Source organism: Haliotis rufescens, unplaced genomic scaffold, assembly GCF_023055435.1.
Source record: "Haliotis rufescens isolate VD_foot unplaced genomic scaffold, xgHalRufe1.0.p SCAF_4, whole genome shotgun sequence".
Taxonomy (NCBI): Eukaryota; Metazoa; Mollusca; class Gastropoda; order Lepetellida; family Haliotidae; genus Haliotis; species Haliotis rufescens.
Genome location: NW_025964112.1, coordinates 34,434,503 through 34,452,899, shown reverse-complemented (window position 1 = coordinate 34,452,899; position 18,397 = coordinate 34,434,503). Strand labels below are relative to the sequence as shown.

The 18,397-nt window shown below is 40.7% G+C and overlaps 1 protein-coding gene across 1 annotated transcript; it reads left to right on the top strand.

Moving 5' to 3' along the window:
• Positions 1-1,243: 1,243 nt before the first annotated feature.
• Positions 1,244-16,636, top strand: LOC124149870 (epidermal growth factor receptor-like). Its single transcript, XM_046521700.2, has 6 exons — positions 1,244-1,621; positions 6,186-6,548; positions 7,479-7,610; positions 8,217-8,294; positions 13,520-13,638; positions 14,586-16,636. The coding sequence occupies exons 1-6, from the start codon at positions 1,522-1,524 to the stop codon at positions 14,679-14,681; spliced, it is 888 nt and encodes a 295-aa protein (XP_046377656.1). The 5' UTR covers positions 1,244-1,521; the 3' UTR covers positions 14,682-16,636.
• The last annotated feature ends 1,761 nt before the right edge of the window (positions 16,637-18,397 follow it).

Genomic DNA, 18,397 nt, shown 5'->3' with positions numbered 1-18,397 from the left:
ATGTTTACCACTGGTTTACCGGGACCAATAAGTGGCCGACGTTATAGAGATAAATATTACTGAGTGCAGCGTAAAATAACAGTCACTCACTCATAAACGTATTTTCATAAGCCAATTCCGTAGCATCCTCTCCCATCCAAAACATAAATCTTGTAGATTTGGCCGATTTTCTATCATAAGAACCCATGGAGGTATCAGACATATGAAGTTATCATAAGTTAAAAATTAGATGTATGACCAACTATCAACACTCGCACGAAGTTTAAAAGTAGGAAATTGACATTTCACAATACCAGAATATTTTAAAAGAGATTAAAAGAGTATTAAAATCTGTTGTGTCACCAGAACACTGGTGTATTTTTGCGTTCAAAATTATTTCATGTCAAACAGTTTATCAAAGCTTACTGCACTTCGAAATAGTCTTGCGTCTATATTTCACCTTCAGTCCACAGCCCGTATACTCCCAGAAAGTGTTTCGTTCAAGGAGGAAGTCTCGCTTTGTTTCATGAACCTGTGCTGTCCAGTTCGGAGTGGAGATGTGCGTACACCTAATTAGCTAACAATGTAAGTAATTTATATGTACTTCCAAGTACCATGTTTTTGTGAATGTAAGTACTAACATATCGACCTGCGATTAATCAATGCATGGTGTCGGAGGTGATTCAGGGGACGGTTGGTACACGCACAATGAATCACTGAGCGGATTCTAAAGGGAAGATGGTGATGATGATAATGATAATGATGATGGTGATGGTGATGATGACAGATGATGATGAAGATGATGATGATGATTATGATGCCATGACCATGATGATCAAGACGTTGTTGTTGTTCTGAAAAGAATTTACTAGGCATAACGAAAAAATGGCAAAGGTAACTTGGTTTAAAAACTTGCTCCGTGCAGGTCTGCAGCTTATATTCATATTGAAGAACCCCGATAAAACGACTGGGCAACACTACATGAAACATCACGCGCATGAAGCGATAACGTCAGAATCACGACATATACAACCTGCCAATCACGACAGCGAATACCTGTCAATCATTCGCTATCAGTTTACCACCTAAGATATACCTCACCACTAACCACTATAATTTTTGTATTTCGTTACCACGGTTACCCATTGTAACAAAGCATGACAAACGTCAATGATGTCACGACCACGTGACAAGTCTGAGGCGTCATGAATAATAATTAATTAATAAGCACTTTAGTAGATATTTAAAAGCAGCCAAACTTTGTTCGCGTCACACATCCCGGTCCCAGGCAATGGCTCTACCTGCACGCAGCGATCGAAGCCAACAGAGAACTGTTTACAACGCTCGAAGTTCGCGCTCCTGTGATCACTGATTGATTTGTCTCGGCACAACAGATCGAACACTCCTTAATCATCAACAGCACACACATTTATAGTAGAATTGGGATTTCTAAGCTTGGAGAACCCAGCTTGAATATATTTTGGTCAGAAATATTCTATTCTACATATTTTGTTCAGTGCAAAGGAACACTTATTATCTAAGATGACACAAGTTGCTTTACTGAGCGCGTTGTGTTTGGGTACAGCCTTTGGTATCATCATTCAACCAGACATCGATCTACCCAAATTAACACTGGAGAAAGGTAAGCTATGATTCCATTTTGAATTATTACATTGTTTTCAAAATTACATTGTAGTAGACTTTCGTCATATTTCTTAACTTTAGTTCAAAGCAATTGGATCTCTTATCAGAAGGATGAACATTCAGTCAATTAAAGAACATTTAAACAAATGAGAATACAATAAATATTAATTGAAAGTGGGATTATCTGGATGCAATAATGTCTAAGGCGACATGCGACATGTCGTTATGCAGAGTTGCGTCCCTTAGACGTGACAGGATCCTATGATCGTGGGTTCGAAATCAAGATTTGCCCTGACTATGATGCTTCGTATAATACCTGTGCTTGTGGGTTTCATCAAAGTTTCATCAACATCTAAGACCTGCCCGCTTTCTCAGACAAACAGCTGATATGCCATGATATTGCTGACATAATGTTCAACCGACGTTAAAACAACTCCCTGACTCATTCGCATTTCCCCAACCTTACATATTATCAGTTTTTATTCAAGGGTTTTGTTCAGTTACATATGTTATTATACCTTTCATCAACATGTATGTTCAAATGTCAAAAACTCTTCTTTTATTAATTTTCTACTTATTGTGGTTATAACCACAGAGTTTTGTAGCACAGGAATTATCCGCTAATTCCTTATTACTAAAGAAGGCACAGGTGGCCCAGTCGTCTACGGCGCCGCGATTGTCTGTGCAGAGATGCGTCCCGTGGACACGCCATATACATCTTGCTGCTATTATTTGCGTTACAAGCCCCTGTAGTTCAACCAGTGTCGTCATCATCGTAATCATTATCAGCATCAGACCTCTGAATAACGATGGAGTTGATCACTCTCTCGCGGCTTTACAAATAACTATGTATCTATATCTTTTGCGATGATACAGTCAAATAATTCAACTATTTTGGTTGGGAAAAACAAGCAATTATCCATTTACTCACCATTACTATTTACACAATAGCCTGCCTTTTTTTTATCAACTTAACATTAAAAAAATCATGTATTTTTTTATTTTTTTTCTACTTTCCTTGGTTCTTTTGCTATATTTAATCCTAAACATAATAACCCAGGTTCGTCCTGATTATGTTTCTTCAAGTACATGTGGACGTCCAAGACCTGACTCACTTCGGGTTTTATCAAAATGAAGTCGTGATATTACTGGAATACTGTTCAAAATGTGCTTATCCACTCACTCAGAATACTAGATAAATTTGGTCTAGCCTACATATGACCAAATACATTACCTAGGTCATTCATATATTTATATTTTTCATCGTAACCATCATCAGCATTTGAAATCGATGGAGTCGTAGCGTTATAACCTACAAATAACTAAGCATAAAAATATTGGTGTCATACAGTCAAATGTCTGACACCTAACGCGCCTCATACGACAAGTACATCTTTCTGGGGTTCTGTTTTACGCCGGAACCCCCGCGGAGTCATTAAGAAACATACATGACGCAACATTCCTTATCCGATCCGTCCACATCAACAAACAACACAGAAACCAGAAAGACAAATACTGTCAATCCACACAATGTACGCCTACTGATATTTGTCAAATCGATGTATGTTTCTGTGCGATCAAACACACATATCATGACAGACATCAGATCATTTGATGTGCTTGAAAGAATACTTCCCAACATCGATTTCCTGAAATAAACAAATGTAACCAAGTGCTACTTGTTTTAAAAAATAAAACAGAAACTTTTTACTGTCCATAAAGTTTGTAACTTTCACTATTGCTATCTGTCAAATCGATATTGACAACGGTCACTTCCTGGTTGTCTATTTCAGTTTGGAGAATGCACCCTTATAACGCTCTTAAGATGTTGACAGGATAATCATATCTGTTGGGTTTTAATCTATAATAGCTACAAATATCTACCGAAATAGAATAAATGGATTAACTTTGTATGTCGTCCCTGTTTAAAAACCCTTGCTTATGTCGTCGTGTTGGGAAAGTCGCTTAAAGCTGTTGATCCCTTACTCACTTGTGACGAAAGAATTGATTTATTGTCGTGAAGTTTGTCAGTATGATCACGTGACGTTGAAAGCCAACACGTTTACAGGTAATTGATCAATATAATTCATTGCGTGAAGGAGATAACTGTCATATAATGCTTTCTTTGGCGTGTATAATTCGATAGAAACACTCAAATGAATGCATCACGGGTTTTACTTGCGTAAGACGGTAAGATCAATTTAATTGACAGTAGCATTAAGTTAAGTTAAGCTATATCAAAGTTGAATGCTTGAAACAATAACATAATACACCTACATCAACACTCACTCACCTACACCTACATCCATCCATCTTTATTCACCCATTCATTTATCATCCACCCATCCATCTTTATTCAATCATTCATCCATCCATCTCCATTCACCCATCATCCATCTTCATTCATTCATCCATCCATCTTCATTCATCCATCATCCACCTATCCATCTTCAGTCATTCATCCATCTTTATTCACCATCCGTCCATCCATCTTTATTCATTCATCCACCATCCATTCATCTTTATTCACCCATCCATCTTTATTCATTCATTCATCCATCCATCTTTCTTCACCAATCCATTTATTATCCACCATCCATCTTTATTCATCCATCATCCATCCATCTTTATTCATTTATCCATTCATGATCTTCATTCATTCATCCATCGATCCATCTCCATTCATTCATTCATTTACGGCCATTCAGTAAGATACGCTAAGGAGTATTTATAAAACAAACAGTGACAGTGACGTATGGTTTGGGAGGGCCATCTGGATGTGCACTGTATGGCAGTTGATCAGATGGTCTTTGAATGAACCAACGTACCAGACCATCCTGGTTGTGGTTGTGTCTCACAGGACATAAACGTGTTATCAGACACTGGTATCATTGATCATGATCCATTTCATGTCTTCAGCAACCCATGCTTACCGTAAAAGGCGACTATGCTTGTCGCAAGAGGTAGTCAGGCTCGCTCACTTGGTTGATGCATGTCATCGTACCCCAATTGCGTGGATTGATGTGCATGATTTCATCACTCAGTTGTCTTGTCTTTTACTTTGTCTTTGGTTCAATTATTCATAGTTACAAGCGGTTACAGTGTGTGGCCTAGATGATAGAGTGTCATCATACCCTTCTCCATACTTTTGTAGAAAGTTGTCAACCCATGCACTTTACCTGGATGAGATTAGTCTATTCACTGGCTGCCGTGTATTAATGTAATGTCGCTAGCTGGGGGAAATGAACTCACACATACACATGTCATCTTTACGTAAAATTCTTTCTTTTCCGGGTAAGCATGGTTGGCAATGAGGGGCTTGAAAATGTTAAACAAGCCATCCTTTTTCCTCAACTAAATTAAATAACCACACTGACGGAAATGCTTTGTTAGGTTTACTAACTTAGTGAATTTCATAGTCAACTCAGACACTAACATTTTAGTAGATTTTACTAATCAGTTAGTATTTTTTAACCCGGTGGCCTATCGTTACTAACTACAAAAGGTTAAGTAGTAATACGATATTCTTTCATTGTCAGCTTCCTGTATGAGAGAAATATTATTATGCATATAGCAACAGCACACTGAAGGACACATAGATTTTTAAACCTCGGATGGATTTGAAACTGCAACAACCTGTAGGTTTGATAGTCCGTCACGCTACCACATATGCTATAGAGACTGTTGTCGCCACAAGTGTAACTTTTCCTTGTCACCATTCGCTTGGTTTGTTCGTACATGTATATGTAAATATTGTACCAAGTTCGTTGTAAGTCCTAGTGGTATCTGTGTTATGCAAGTGCCTGTGAAGCTGATTTGCACAGCTACTTTCAATATATATCATACACTCATCTATATTAGACTCATCGACTGATGATATGCACTTTATTTAACACTGTTTAACATGTCTAAATTCTAAACATATTTAAAAATGTTTAAATTCTATTGGAATGTTGTGTTAATATATAAGGTGATGTTTAGCTAAGAGGCGATAGCTCATTTCATGTGTTTGTTGAACGTGTTCAGATAGAACACACCAAAATGTGCATACCGTTTAGGATTGAAAAACATTCCTAAACATGTCTTCTATGCCTTGTCACATTCTTAACACAATTTTACAGTGTAGATTTTACTTATAAGATAAGTGATATTTACTTATCTTCAGCATCTTTGTGAAATCTGTAAAGCAGGATAGCAAATTCGCTGTTTACTAACCTCCTGGTCGCTAGTTACTAATTAAGTTAGTATAAATCACTAGGCTTTTTTGCTCAGTGCAGTTCAAAACGAACGAATGAGTTAGTGCTGACAAACCTGGAAGCATAATCGGGACGAACCGGAATTCAAACCCATGACAATAGGTTTCTGCCATTCCCAAGGGACGCAAACGCACTTCAAATTGCTGCGCCACTCATTACAAACGAGCCATGTAAGAACCGTTATGAATATTCAATATGAAAACAATATCACAATGGAGACCAGCTTCACCATTTTCAGTCTAGACGTTGTACATTGTCAAATTAAAACATGTACCTAGTCTTCAACACTTCTCTATCTGTTTGCAGCCTGCCCCGGTACCCACATGGGCTTCAGCTATTCCGGGTCTCTCCGACGTCACTACCGGTACATGCAACGGCGTTACACCGGCTGCACATACGTGCAGGGGAATCTCGAGATCACGCACCTGCGTCACAAAAACATCAACTACGACCTCAGTTTCCTCCGCTCCATCCGTTACGTCAGCGGCTATGTGCTCATTGGCCTGGTAACGCGGGTTCGGGAGATACCCCTGACGAGTCTAGAGGTCATCAGAGGTAACCAGACACTTGAACTCTTCGGGAGACAGTTTGGACTTGCCGTAACCTTGACCTCCAGGTCGTATGGATCGAGGAGAGGTTTGCAAGAGCTCCAACTGCCGAAATTGAGAGGTAATAGGTATATGTTTACAGTCCATGATTTCATCTCCAGCATACTGTATTATACTACTTACTGGTTGAGAGGGATGTTGCTCTATAAGTCATGGATGAAGACAGATGACTTATTATATGTATATACATCTTCCCGAAGCAAGGGAGTTAACTGACTTTAAAAGTCCAGTTTCCACCCTTGCCGAACTAGGCTTGAATTCCCTGACTCGATCGTAGCGCCACCAGTGGTTATTATCTCGTATCACTTGCATTTGTTTCAGACAAAATGACGGCGCCCAGTCAAGACAATCTGATCGATAATCAAGACCTATATTGTGATAAAACAGGTCTTAAATCGCGAAGTGCATCAAATCACATGAGCACATTGATAAAAAACATGAAAGACTTCGAAAATATCTGTTGACAACGAGTTGGCGGTGCACATGTTTTGCAAATCCTGCAATCGACCGAAATCTGCACCACAGTTTACGAACGAGATTTCGATTTCGTTGTGCGATTTTGATTTGACTATGCATAGACTCGTTAGTCCAGCCAAACTGTAACTCCATAATACCAGTCTAATTCGGCAAGGGTGGAAACTGGATTTTTATAGTCAGTTAATTCTGTTGCCTCGGGAAGATGATCTATAGACAAATAGTATGAAATATCTAAATTTCCCTATTAACAGATAAGTATATAGTATACACATGACTATATATTGGATTGTTCCACCGTTCCTTAAAACAAATAGTATTCAATAGTAGAGTTCAACATAAATATAATCTATGTTTGATAAAGGTATGCTTTTGGCAAAATGGATAGTTCTACAAGCGCTATTTCTTCACATTGTAGCATTGATACATGTTTTCTACTTTGATCGTTTCATGCATGATAAAGTTATGAAATCCGACATCTTCTCGAAGTATATAGACACATGTTATTTACCCACAGAGATTTCTGGGGGCGATGTGCTGTTTGCAAACAACCCCGGACTGTGTTACGTCCAGACCATCCTCTGGGAGGCCATCATCAACGGTGGGAGGAAGGCCATGCTCAAAGGAGACCAACCACTCGCTAAACGATGTGAGGATGTAGTAGTTTTCTAATGTTTTGACCCCACCCACCACCTTTCAGAAATCTTATTTATCAACCCGCCAGTGTGTTTTCTCCTTGGTTACTTGTAACCTCCTTTTTCAAACCGTTTTTGGTCGTAAGAGGCGACAAACATCTTGGTTTCAGGCTCGATCTACGATACTCATGATGTCAATCACTGTATTCTCTGGTCAAGACTCGATTATTTACAGACCGCCGTCATGAGTGCGGCGCTAAACAATAAACCAGCAAACTGTCAAAAAATCTGGCCTTGTTGCAAGGATCGAAATTATCACTCATTCGTTTTTAATTAAAGCTTAGTTTGTAACATGCATAAGTTGTGTTATCATATCAACTCATTTATGGAAAGTTATCCCTGGGGCGGTGTAGTAGTAAGGCAGTGAATGCGTTCTCCCGCACTAGTATTATTTAAGAAGTTCATTTAGGGTATCGCCGCGGCAATTTTCTTCCCTCTGCATCGTCAAGACCAAACAGGCCCATCGGTTAAGTTTTACTCCAACGTATATTGTTAGACTTGTAAGCTTTGTCATGTGATGTCCGCATCAACAAGCTGAGTGCGTGTGTCTCTCTGCCCAGGTTTGCCGTGCTCCAGTCACTGTCAACAGCAAGGTACCAGGCGGTGCTGGGGAAGGGGGAAGCAACTCTGTCAGAAAAGTAAGTAACAGGGTCAAGGGCATCTTCCCGATGCAAGGAGTTAATTGACTATAAAAGTCCAGTTTCCACCCTTGCCGAACTAGGCTGGTATAATGGAGTTACATTTTGGCTGGACTAACGAGTCTATGCATAGTCCAATAAAAATCGCGCAACGAAATCGAAATCGGTTTGTAAACTGTCGTGCAGATTTTGGTCGATTGCAGGATTGCAGGATTGGCAAAGCATGTGCAGCGCCAACTCGTTGGCAGCAGATATTTTCTAAATCTGTTCATGTTATTAATCAAAGTGCTCACGTGATTTGATGCATTTCGCGATGTAAGACCCGTTTTAACACAATGTAGATCTTGATTATCGATCCGATCGTCCTCACTGGGCGTCGCAATTTTGTTTGAAACTAATGCAAGTGATACGAGAGGCTGAATCTGATTGGTCAGTAGGAGAGGCTTAGAAGGTAAATAACAGGTAATAACCACTGGTGGCGCTACGATCGAGCTCAGTAATTCCAGCTTAGTTCGGCAAGGGTGGAAACTGGACTTTTAAAGTTAGATAACTCCCTTGCTTCGGGAACATGGGTCATGGGATGTTTGCGCATAAAGGTCTCTATATGTCCCATGTTTGCCCTAACTTCTACTACTACTACTACTACTACTACTACTACTACTACTACTACTACTACTACTACTACCACCACTACTACTACTGCTATGCTACAAAACAACATTGACATAATCTCGTGGCCAGGCACCCTACTACTACTTCTACTACTACTACTACTACTATTACTACTACTACTACCACCACCACAACTACTACTGCTATGCTACAAAACAACAATCTCGTGGCCAGGCACCTCCTCCTACTACTACTACTACTACTACTACTACTACCACCACTACTACTACTGCTATGCTACAAAACAACATTGACATAATCTCGTGGCCAGGCACCCTACTACTACTTCTACTACTACTACTACTACTACTACTACTACTACTATTACTACTACTACTACCACCACCACAACTACTACTGCTATGCTACAAAACAACAATCTCGTGGCCAGGCACCTCCTACTACTACTACTACTACTACTACCACCACTACTACTACTGCTATGCTACAAAACAACATTGACATAATCTCGTGGCCAGGCACCTACTACTACTACTACTACTACTACTACAACTACTACTACTACTACCACCACTACTACTACTGCTATGCTACAAAACAACAATCTCGTGGCCAGGCACCCTACTACTACTTCTACTACTACTACTACTACTACTACTACTACTATTACTACTACTACTACCACCACCACAACTACTACTGCTATGCTACAAAACAACAATCTCGTGGCCAGGCACCTCCTACTACTACTACTACTACTACTACTACCACCACTACTACTACTGCTATGCTACAAAACAACATTGACATAATCTCGTGGCCAGGCACCTACTACTACTACTACTACTACTACTACTTCTACTACTACTACAACTACTACTACTACTACCACCACTACTACTACTGCTATGCTACAAAACAACAATCTCGTGGCCAGGCACCTCCTCCTACTACTACTACTACTACTACTACTACCACCACTACTACTACTGCTATGCTACAAAACAACATTGACATAATCTCGTGGCCAGGCACCCTACTACTACTTCTACTACTACTACTACTACTACTACTACTACTACTACTACTACTACTACTATTACTACTACTACTACCACCACCACAACTACTACTGCTATGCTACAAAACAACAATCTCGTGGCCAGGCACCTCCTACTACTACTACTACTACTACTACCACCACTACTACTACTGCTATGCTACAAAACAACATTGACATAATCTCGTGGCCAGGCACCTACTACTACTACTACTACTACTACTACTACTACTACTACTACAACTACTACTACTACTACTACTACCACCACTACTACTACTGCTATGCTACAAAACAACAATCTCGTGGCCAGGCACCCTACTACTACTTCTACTACTACTACTACTACTACTACTACTACTACTACTACTACTACTACTACTACTATTACTACTACTACTACCACCACCACAACTACTACTGCTATGCTACAAAACAACAATCTCGTGGCCAGGCACCTCCTACTACTACTACTACTACTACTACTACCACCACTACTACTACTGCTATGCTACAAAACAACATTGACATAATCTCGTGGCCAGGCACCTACTACTACTACTACTACTACTACTACTACTTCTACTACTACTACAACTACTACTACTACTACTACCACCACTACTACTACTGCTATGCTACAAAACAACAATCTCGTGGCCAGGCACCTACTACTACTACTACTACTACTACTACTACTACTACCACCACTACTACTACTGCTATGCTACAAAACAACAATCTCGTGGCCAGGCACCTCCTACTACTACTACTACTACTACTACCACCACTACTACTACTGCTATGCTACAAAACAACATTGACATAATCTCGTGGCCAGGCACCTACTACTACTTCTACTACTACTACTACTACTACTACTACTACTACTATTACTACTACTACTACCACCACCACAACTACTACTGCTATGCTACAAAACAACAATCTCGTGGCCAGGCACCTCCTACTACTACTACTACTACTACTACCACCACTACTACTACTGCTATGCTACAAAACAACATTGACATAATCTCGTGGCCAGGCACCTACTACTACTACTACTACTACTACTACAACTACTACTACTACTACCACCACTACTACTACTGCTATGCTACAAAACAACAATCTCGTGGCCAGGCACCCTACTACTACTTCTACTACTACTACTACTACTACTACTACTACTATTACTACTACTACTACCACCACCACAACTACTACTGCTATGCTACAAAACAACAATCTCGTGGCCAGGCACCTCCTACTACTACTACTACTACTACTACCACCACTACTACTACTGCTATGCTACAAAACAACATTGACATAATCTCGTGGCCAGGCACCTACTACTACTACTACTACTACTACTACTACTTCTACTACTACTACAACTACTACTACTACTACCACCACTACTACTACTGCTATGCTACAAAACAACAATCTCGTGGCCAGGCACCTCCTCCTACTACTACTACTACTACTACTACTACTACCACCACTACTACTACTGCTATGCTACAAAACAACATTGACATAATCTCGTGGCCAGGCACCCTACTACTACTTCTACTACTACTACTACTACTACTACTACTACTACTACTACTACTACTACTACTACTACTATTACTACTACTACTACCACCACCACAACTACTACTGCTATGCTACAAAACAACAATCTCGTGGCCAGGCACCTCCTACTACTACTACTACTACTACTACCACCACTACTACTACTGCTATGCTACAAAACAACATTGACATAATCTCGTGGCCAGGCACCTACTACTACTACTACTACTACTACTACTACTACTACTACTACTACTACTACTACAACTACTACTACTACTACCACCACTACTACTACTGCTATGCTACAAAACAACAATCTCGTGGCCAGGCACCCTACTACTACTTCTACTACTACTACTACTACTACTACTACTACCATTACTACTACTACTACCACCACCACAACTACTACTGCTATGCTACAAAACAACAATCTCGTGGCCAGGCACCTCCTACTACTACTACTACTACTACTACTACTACCACCACTACTACTACTGCTATGCTACAAAACAACATTGACATAATCTCGTGGCCAGGCACCTACTACTACTACTACTACTACTACTACTACTACTACTACTACTACTACTACAACTACTACTACTACTACCACCACTACTACTACTGCTATGCTACAAAACAACAATCTCGTGGCCAGGCACCTCCTCCTACTACTACTACTACTACTACCACCACTACTACTACTGCTATGCTACAAAACAACAATCTCGTGGCCAGGCACCTACTACTACTACTACTACTACTACTACTACTACTACTACTACCACCACTACTACTACTGCTATGCTACAAAACAACAATCTCGTGGCCAGGCACCTCCTACTACTACTACTACTACTACTACCACCACTACTACTACTGCTATGCTACAAAACAACATTGACATAATCTCGTGGCCAGGCACCTACTACTACTACTACTACTACTACTACTACTACTACTACTACTACTACTACTACTACTACTACTACTACAACTACTACTACTACCACCACCACTACTACTACTGCTAGGCTACAAAACAACAATCTCGTGGCCAGGCACCTACTACTACTACTACTACTACTACTACTACTTCTTCTTCTATTACCGCCACCACCACTACTACTACTATGTTACAGACAACATTGACATAATCTCGTAGCAAGGCACCATACATTTTGACGCAGGCGCCACTCATTTATTTGTCAAATGACTGTCGGAAATAAAGCATTGAAACTTTTACACGAATTACAGTTTTTAATAAGTGTTAAATTCTTCACCAACTGTGGAGGTTCCCGAAAGTTTCTGGTAATGATCGCTCACATTACCCATGAAGGAAGTATACACGTGTGACACCAGTGTATAGGAAAGGAGCTATGTTAAGAAGCATGCGATGTTTTCCTTTGTTCTGGCTTTGCAGATTAACACTGGTTAATGCCCCTCTTAACAAATTAAACTGTTTGGTTTATCTCATATTTATACACAATATAAACAAAATGGATTACCCCAAACATTCCAGTTTTGTCATAAGTATTATTACATAGATACAGAAAACACTTATTACATTTGATGGCCGGTGGAGTAGTTTAGTGGTTAAAGCGTTCGCTCGTCACACCTAAGACCCGGGTTCGATGCCCCACATGGGTAAAATGTGCGAAACCCATTTCTGGTGTCCCCTGCCGTGATATTGCTGGAATTTTGCTAAAAGCGGCGTAAAAGAATACTCACTCACTCGCTTATTACGTGTGATGTTCAGCTGTCATCATGAGTTGGCCACGTCACATACCGGCCACAAAACCCACCACCACAGATCTGGTACCGAGACGTCAACTCAGGTACAAAGACATATAACCGTTGCACCAGCAGCTGTAGGGAGTCTGACAAACGCACAACACGTGTACCCAATAAAATGAGAGAACTTGTCCTGTTCCAGTCGAGCCCTTGACCTGTGACCCCTCGTGTCCGTACCGGTGCTTCGGACCTGGGAAGGAGGGATGCTGTCACAGCCAGTGCGCCGCCGGATGTTGGGACGAGACCGAGGCTGACTGTGAGGTGAGAGTGAGGTTCAGACGTAACGATATCAGATTCATAGACGTCACTAATCTTGATGTCCACAACCACTGTAAAGTACATATGCTACCGCATAAATGTCTTTACTCTTGACAAACAAGAGATCATCATCACAATTATAATTTAAATTCTGAAAAAAGCTGCTTTCTAATTGGCTGATGTTGACTTCTTGTTAGTTGTTTCAGTGGTCGGTCAAAGTTCGCGAAAGGCCGTTCTGATGTGAACCGTAATGGGATGTCCTCTGATTTTAATGATATTGCTTTTAACTTCTTACCCCGGGACCCCAAAGTTGTAAATGTCACGAATGCCGTGAATGGTCAGGAATGGTGTAGTGTAGTTTAGTGTAGCGTATTGTAGTGGTGACGTTTCGTGACCACTTCGGACAAACAACTTCGTTTTAAACTTCGTTTTAAACAAAGATTACAAGAAAAACGCCTCGTCAACTAGCGAGGATTCCAGGATTCAATGATCCTGGGTTCGAATCCAAGTTTCGCCCTGATTATGATCCTCTTTCCTGTTGTTCAGGAAAACAGTAATAGTCTACGGCTTGCATCAGCTTTATTCTCGTATGTGGCTGACCCGATGTCGTCCAACAGAACTATTGTCCAAAGCGGTGAATAACTCAAGTGACGTGGTAAACGTCTTGGCATGCGTCTTTTTGGACATTACCAACTATCTTAGTCAATCAGCTTCAAAGTAAGCCTGGGATTCCAGGTTAGTGGTCAGACTTGATGACTTTGTTGTGTCATCGAACACCGACGATGTTCATAATATCAATCACCGGTTTGTCTGATGTATGATTTTGATTTGTAGACCGCCGTGATGAAAGTGCGCGGAGTGTTCCTGAATGCACCTTATAACAAACATAACGATTATCTACAAGTATGCAAATAAAATACCATTTACATTTGTTATATATCTCGTTTCAGATATGTAAAAACTACTACTACCAGGGCCGCTGTGTGGGCTGGTGTCCATACGCTCCCAACACGTATGCTTTCGGCTCGATGTGCCTTAAGTTTTAAATATGTGTCACCTCGGATAATCTCCCTCTGTATCATTCAAGGATCGATGTTCACGGAAATGATCGATGACTCATGCCTAAACCCGGATACCTCATGGACTTTGATCACAGAGGCATGACATTAAATGACATTTACTATCGTCGCCGTGCTCGTTTTACCCTATCAGATCAATAGTGACATATAAGATTGAAGTAACTGCACTTTTCGGGGAGTAGCATTTGCAGCCATTAGACAATGAGAGGAAACTATATTCCAAGTCGAATGTAAGTTGTACCAAAGAGCCTATGTATGTTTAAAGACCACGTAGGTACAAGAGGACCACGTGTAGGGACAAGACGACCAGCCGGTGCAATTCTGTCTATCTGGTGCACGGAAATGGGGCTTTCCAGGTGTATTGATATTACTAGATAGGGTAAAGGTTAATGATCATGCGGGCTAAGCTCTGGATAACCAAATCGCTTTTTCTGGACAGGAAAGACATCAAACCATTGGTGCCTGCTTCTCGAAAGGTCACATTGAAAAATACGCTTATGCACTCCAGTGCTGTTCATTGGTAATTTTGGATGAAAAGGCATGACGGACTTTGACGAAATTTCTATAACAGTAGTAAGATATCATATAAAGACCCGCCTATTGTCACTTAGAATCTATCATTACAAAACTGTTACACACATACTCAATGATGAACATCCGGGCATCTTAGGGTTCAACCATTTAATATTCTTGATTTTATAGAGACAGAATATTTTGTCGTCACTGGTACAAGATATACTATCAGTTTTCTCTGAAGAAGGATCCAGTTTGGGACATGGAGTGAACAATTATTTGTACATAAAAACGTAAAAAGCAAATTTGTTTGGGGGGCAGTATTTTCTTCAACCAATTTTTTCAAACAATGCTAATCGTAATAACTGTCTTTTGTGTATGAATTTCCAGGGACGCTTCCAGGGTCTCTCTTCCTATGTGATTGTCTCACGGGACAAATGTTTTCGATACCAGGATGAATACAATGAGAAACTGTGGGCAAATTTGATTTTAAAAGATCTACTCAGTTTTCGAAGTTGTCGGTTAAGCAATACCTATCTTGCGCATCTGTTCCTCATCATTGGTGGTGGTACGGCATATGTGAAGTTTATTCAGTACTTTAGTGTCGCTCTCCTGGTGTGTGCTTGCGTGCGTGCGTGCGCGCGGGGGATGTCGGGTTGCCCATCCGTTTTGTTCGCTCGTCAGTCAAGGTCCGGTTTCGATTCAAACACTGGTGAAATGTCCAAATCCCAAGGTGGCTTTAAACCATACTCTCTCACTCTGAAAGGGGGTCGCTGAACACCGGCTAAGGAATATTTGTGTAGGCATAACACAATCCAATGATACTCAACACCTTAATCATACAATAATAACAAACATTATGAGACTCGATGAGAATTAAGGATAGAAAATAAAATATCTGTTCAGTACATGGAATTGGGAATTGATAGGTATTGCTTCAGCTGTATTTATGAACTATGACACAGGTAGTTCGGGGAATGCTATCACGAGAAGAACTTCAGTTACATTGGATGTCGCTTTCAATAGTATCCGTGTATCTAAGAACAGCATAGTGTGCACTGTTTGCAGTACGCTGAGATACACCCTTAGTCCAAGTCGCTTGCCAATGATCTTTTTCACTTTTATTTTTTCAAAACGACCGCCGTACATGAGCTGAGAATATGCTTTCTTCAGGCCCACTTAGATATTTTATTGTTAGCATTTATCAAAGCACACTTAAAACTAGTCGATACCTCAAAGATGACATTTAACGCATATAATACGCTATTTTGTTCTTAGTTTTGCTCCAGTACACCAGTCATTGTCTCCATATCATGGTACAGATCGTTACATCTGGTAACTGGTGCCTCCACATGGATGCAGTTTATGTTGAAAGACAAAATGGATTTCAATAAATAAGTGTGTGAAAAGCAATCTTATCGTTTTGCATTTCTTTGTCCGGCCAACTGGGTGAGCTGGGTTTAAGGCTGCTTTGAGAAGTATCCCAGGTATATCACTGTCAGCTGAAAGTGGGAGGAAAGCCTGAAGCGATGCAGGTCTTAATCATTCACAAGTTTGTTGAAACCAACGGTCACTGGTATGGTGCTGACAAACCTTGAAACATATTTGGTGGGAACCAGGATTCGAAGCTACAATGATAGGTTTCCTGTGTGCCCAAGGGATGCAGGCTGCCATTGAATTGCAGTGCCTTAGACTGGTATACCTGGTGGCATGTTTTCAGCACCACTAGATATCCACCAGGACCAATAGATTTTTTTCTACCTACAAGAGCATTCCTTTGGACTACCAGCTAATTCCGATCAATGTCAAACACTGAAATGCCCCCATGACATGACTGCAATCATCACTTCATGTGGTAAGGGTAGGAGGTGAGGTGAAATGGGGTTTAACGTCGCGTCCAAGATGATTGCACTTATATAGCGACGTGCATGTACGTGTGTGTGTTTGTGTGGCTGCTTGTACTAGTCTGGACTGATGCCGATTTTTAGTGCTAGCTCACTGACATACCATGCCGCAGTTTAACATGAATACCAAACTCAGACACAGTATACTGACCTTGAGCCGACAGTCCTTGTTTTAGCCCCTTAATGCCGAGCGCCAGACAGGGTAACAACAAGTACTATCTTTTAAGGTCTTTTGGTATGACGCGGTCGGGGATCGAACCCCTGACATTCCACTCTCCGGGTGGACGCTCTACCACTAGACCACGGAGGCGGTCGGTAAGGGTAGGATGACACACTAAGGCAACTGTTTGTCTTCTGTAATCTAGCTATTACTCATGAAGATCCAGGTTAGGATTGATCTTCAGCAACCCATGTTTGTCAAAAGAGGCAACTAACAGATACGGTAGTCAGACTCAGTGACTCGTTGATGCATATCATGTTATTTTAATTGTGTAGGAAGATGCTCATGATGTCAATAACTGGGCTGTGTTGTCCAGACTCAATTATTAACAGAGGGCCGTCATATAGCTGGAAGATTGCTGAGTGTGGTGTTAAAAAATAAACAAATGTAATCCAGGAACAACATCACTGATATATGTGGTTGCTTTATTTTAGCAAACAATCAAGACAAGATGTTTACACTTGTGTGAAGATTTTAATCAACCTGTAAAGCAATGCTGTTTCTCTCCTTCAATACAAGGTCTGTGAAGCAGGAATGAGTGGGAATGGATAACAGGGGGACAACATACTGAAAATATAGCCATCCCTGTTCCAGGCGTAGGAACAGGACAGTTTGTTAACAACCACATACAGTCAGTATACAAGAAATATATATCAAAAGTGGAGAAATATAGGAAAATGTTTGTCACTTTTCAAACTGAAAATCCAACCTGCATATTAATATGTGAGTGAGTGAGTTGGGTTTAACGCTGCTTTTAACAGTAGTCCAGTTATATCACGGCGTGTCAGCTTAATGTGGGAGGAAAGCCCGAAGTGATGCAGGTCTAAGACGTTTACCTCTTCGATGAAACCCATGAGCACGGGTATGGTGCTGACAAACCTAGAAACATAATCAGGGCGAACCGGGATTCGAACCCACAATCATAGGTTTCTGGCGTGCCCAAGGGACGCAACTCTGCACAGCGAATCGCAGCGCCTTAGACGACTGGGCCACCCGTGCCCCCGCATATTAATATGTTATGCATGCATAGAGATATAGTTCACAAT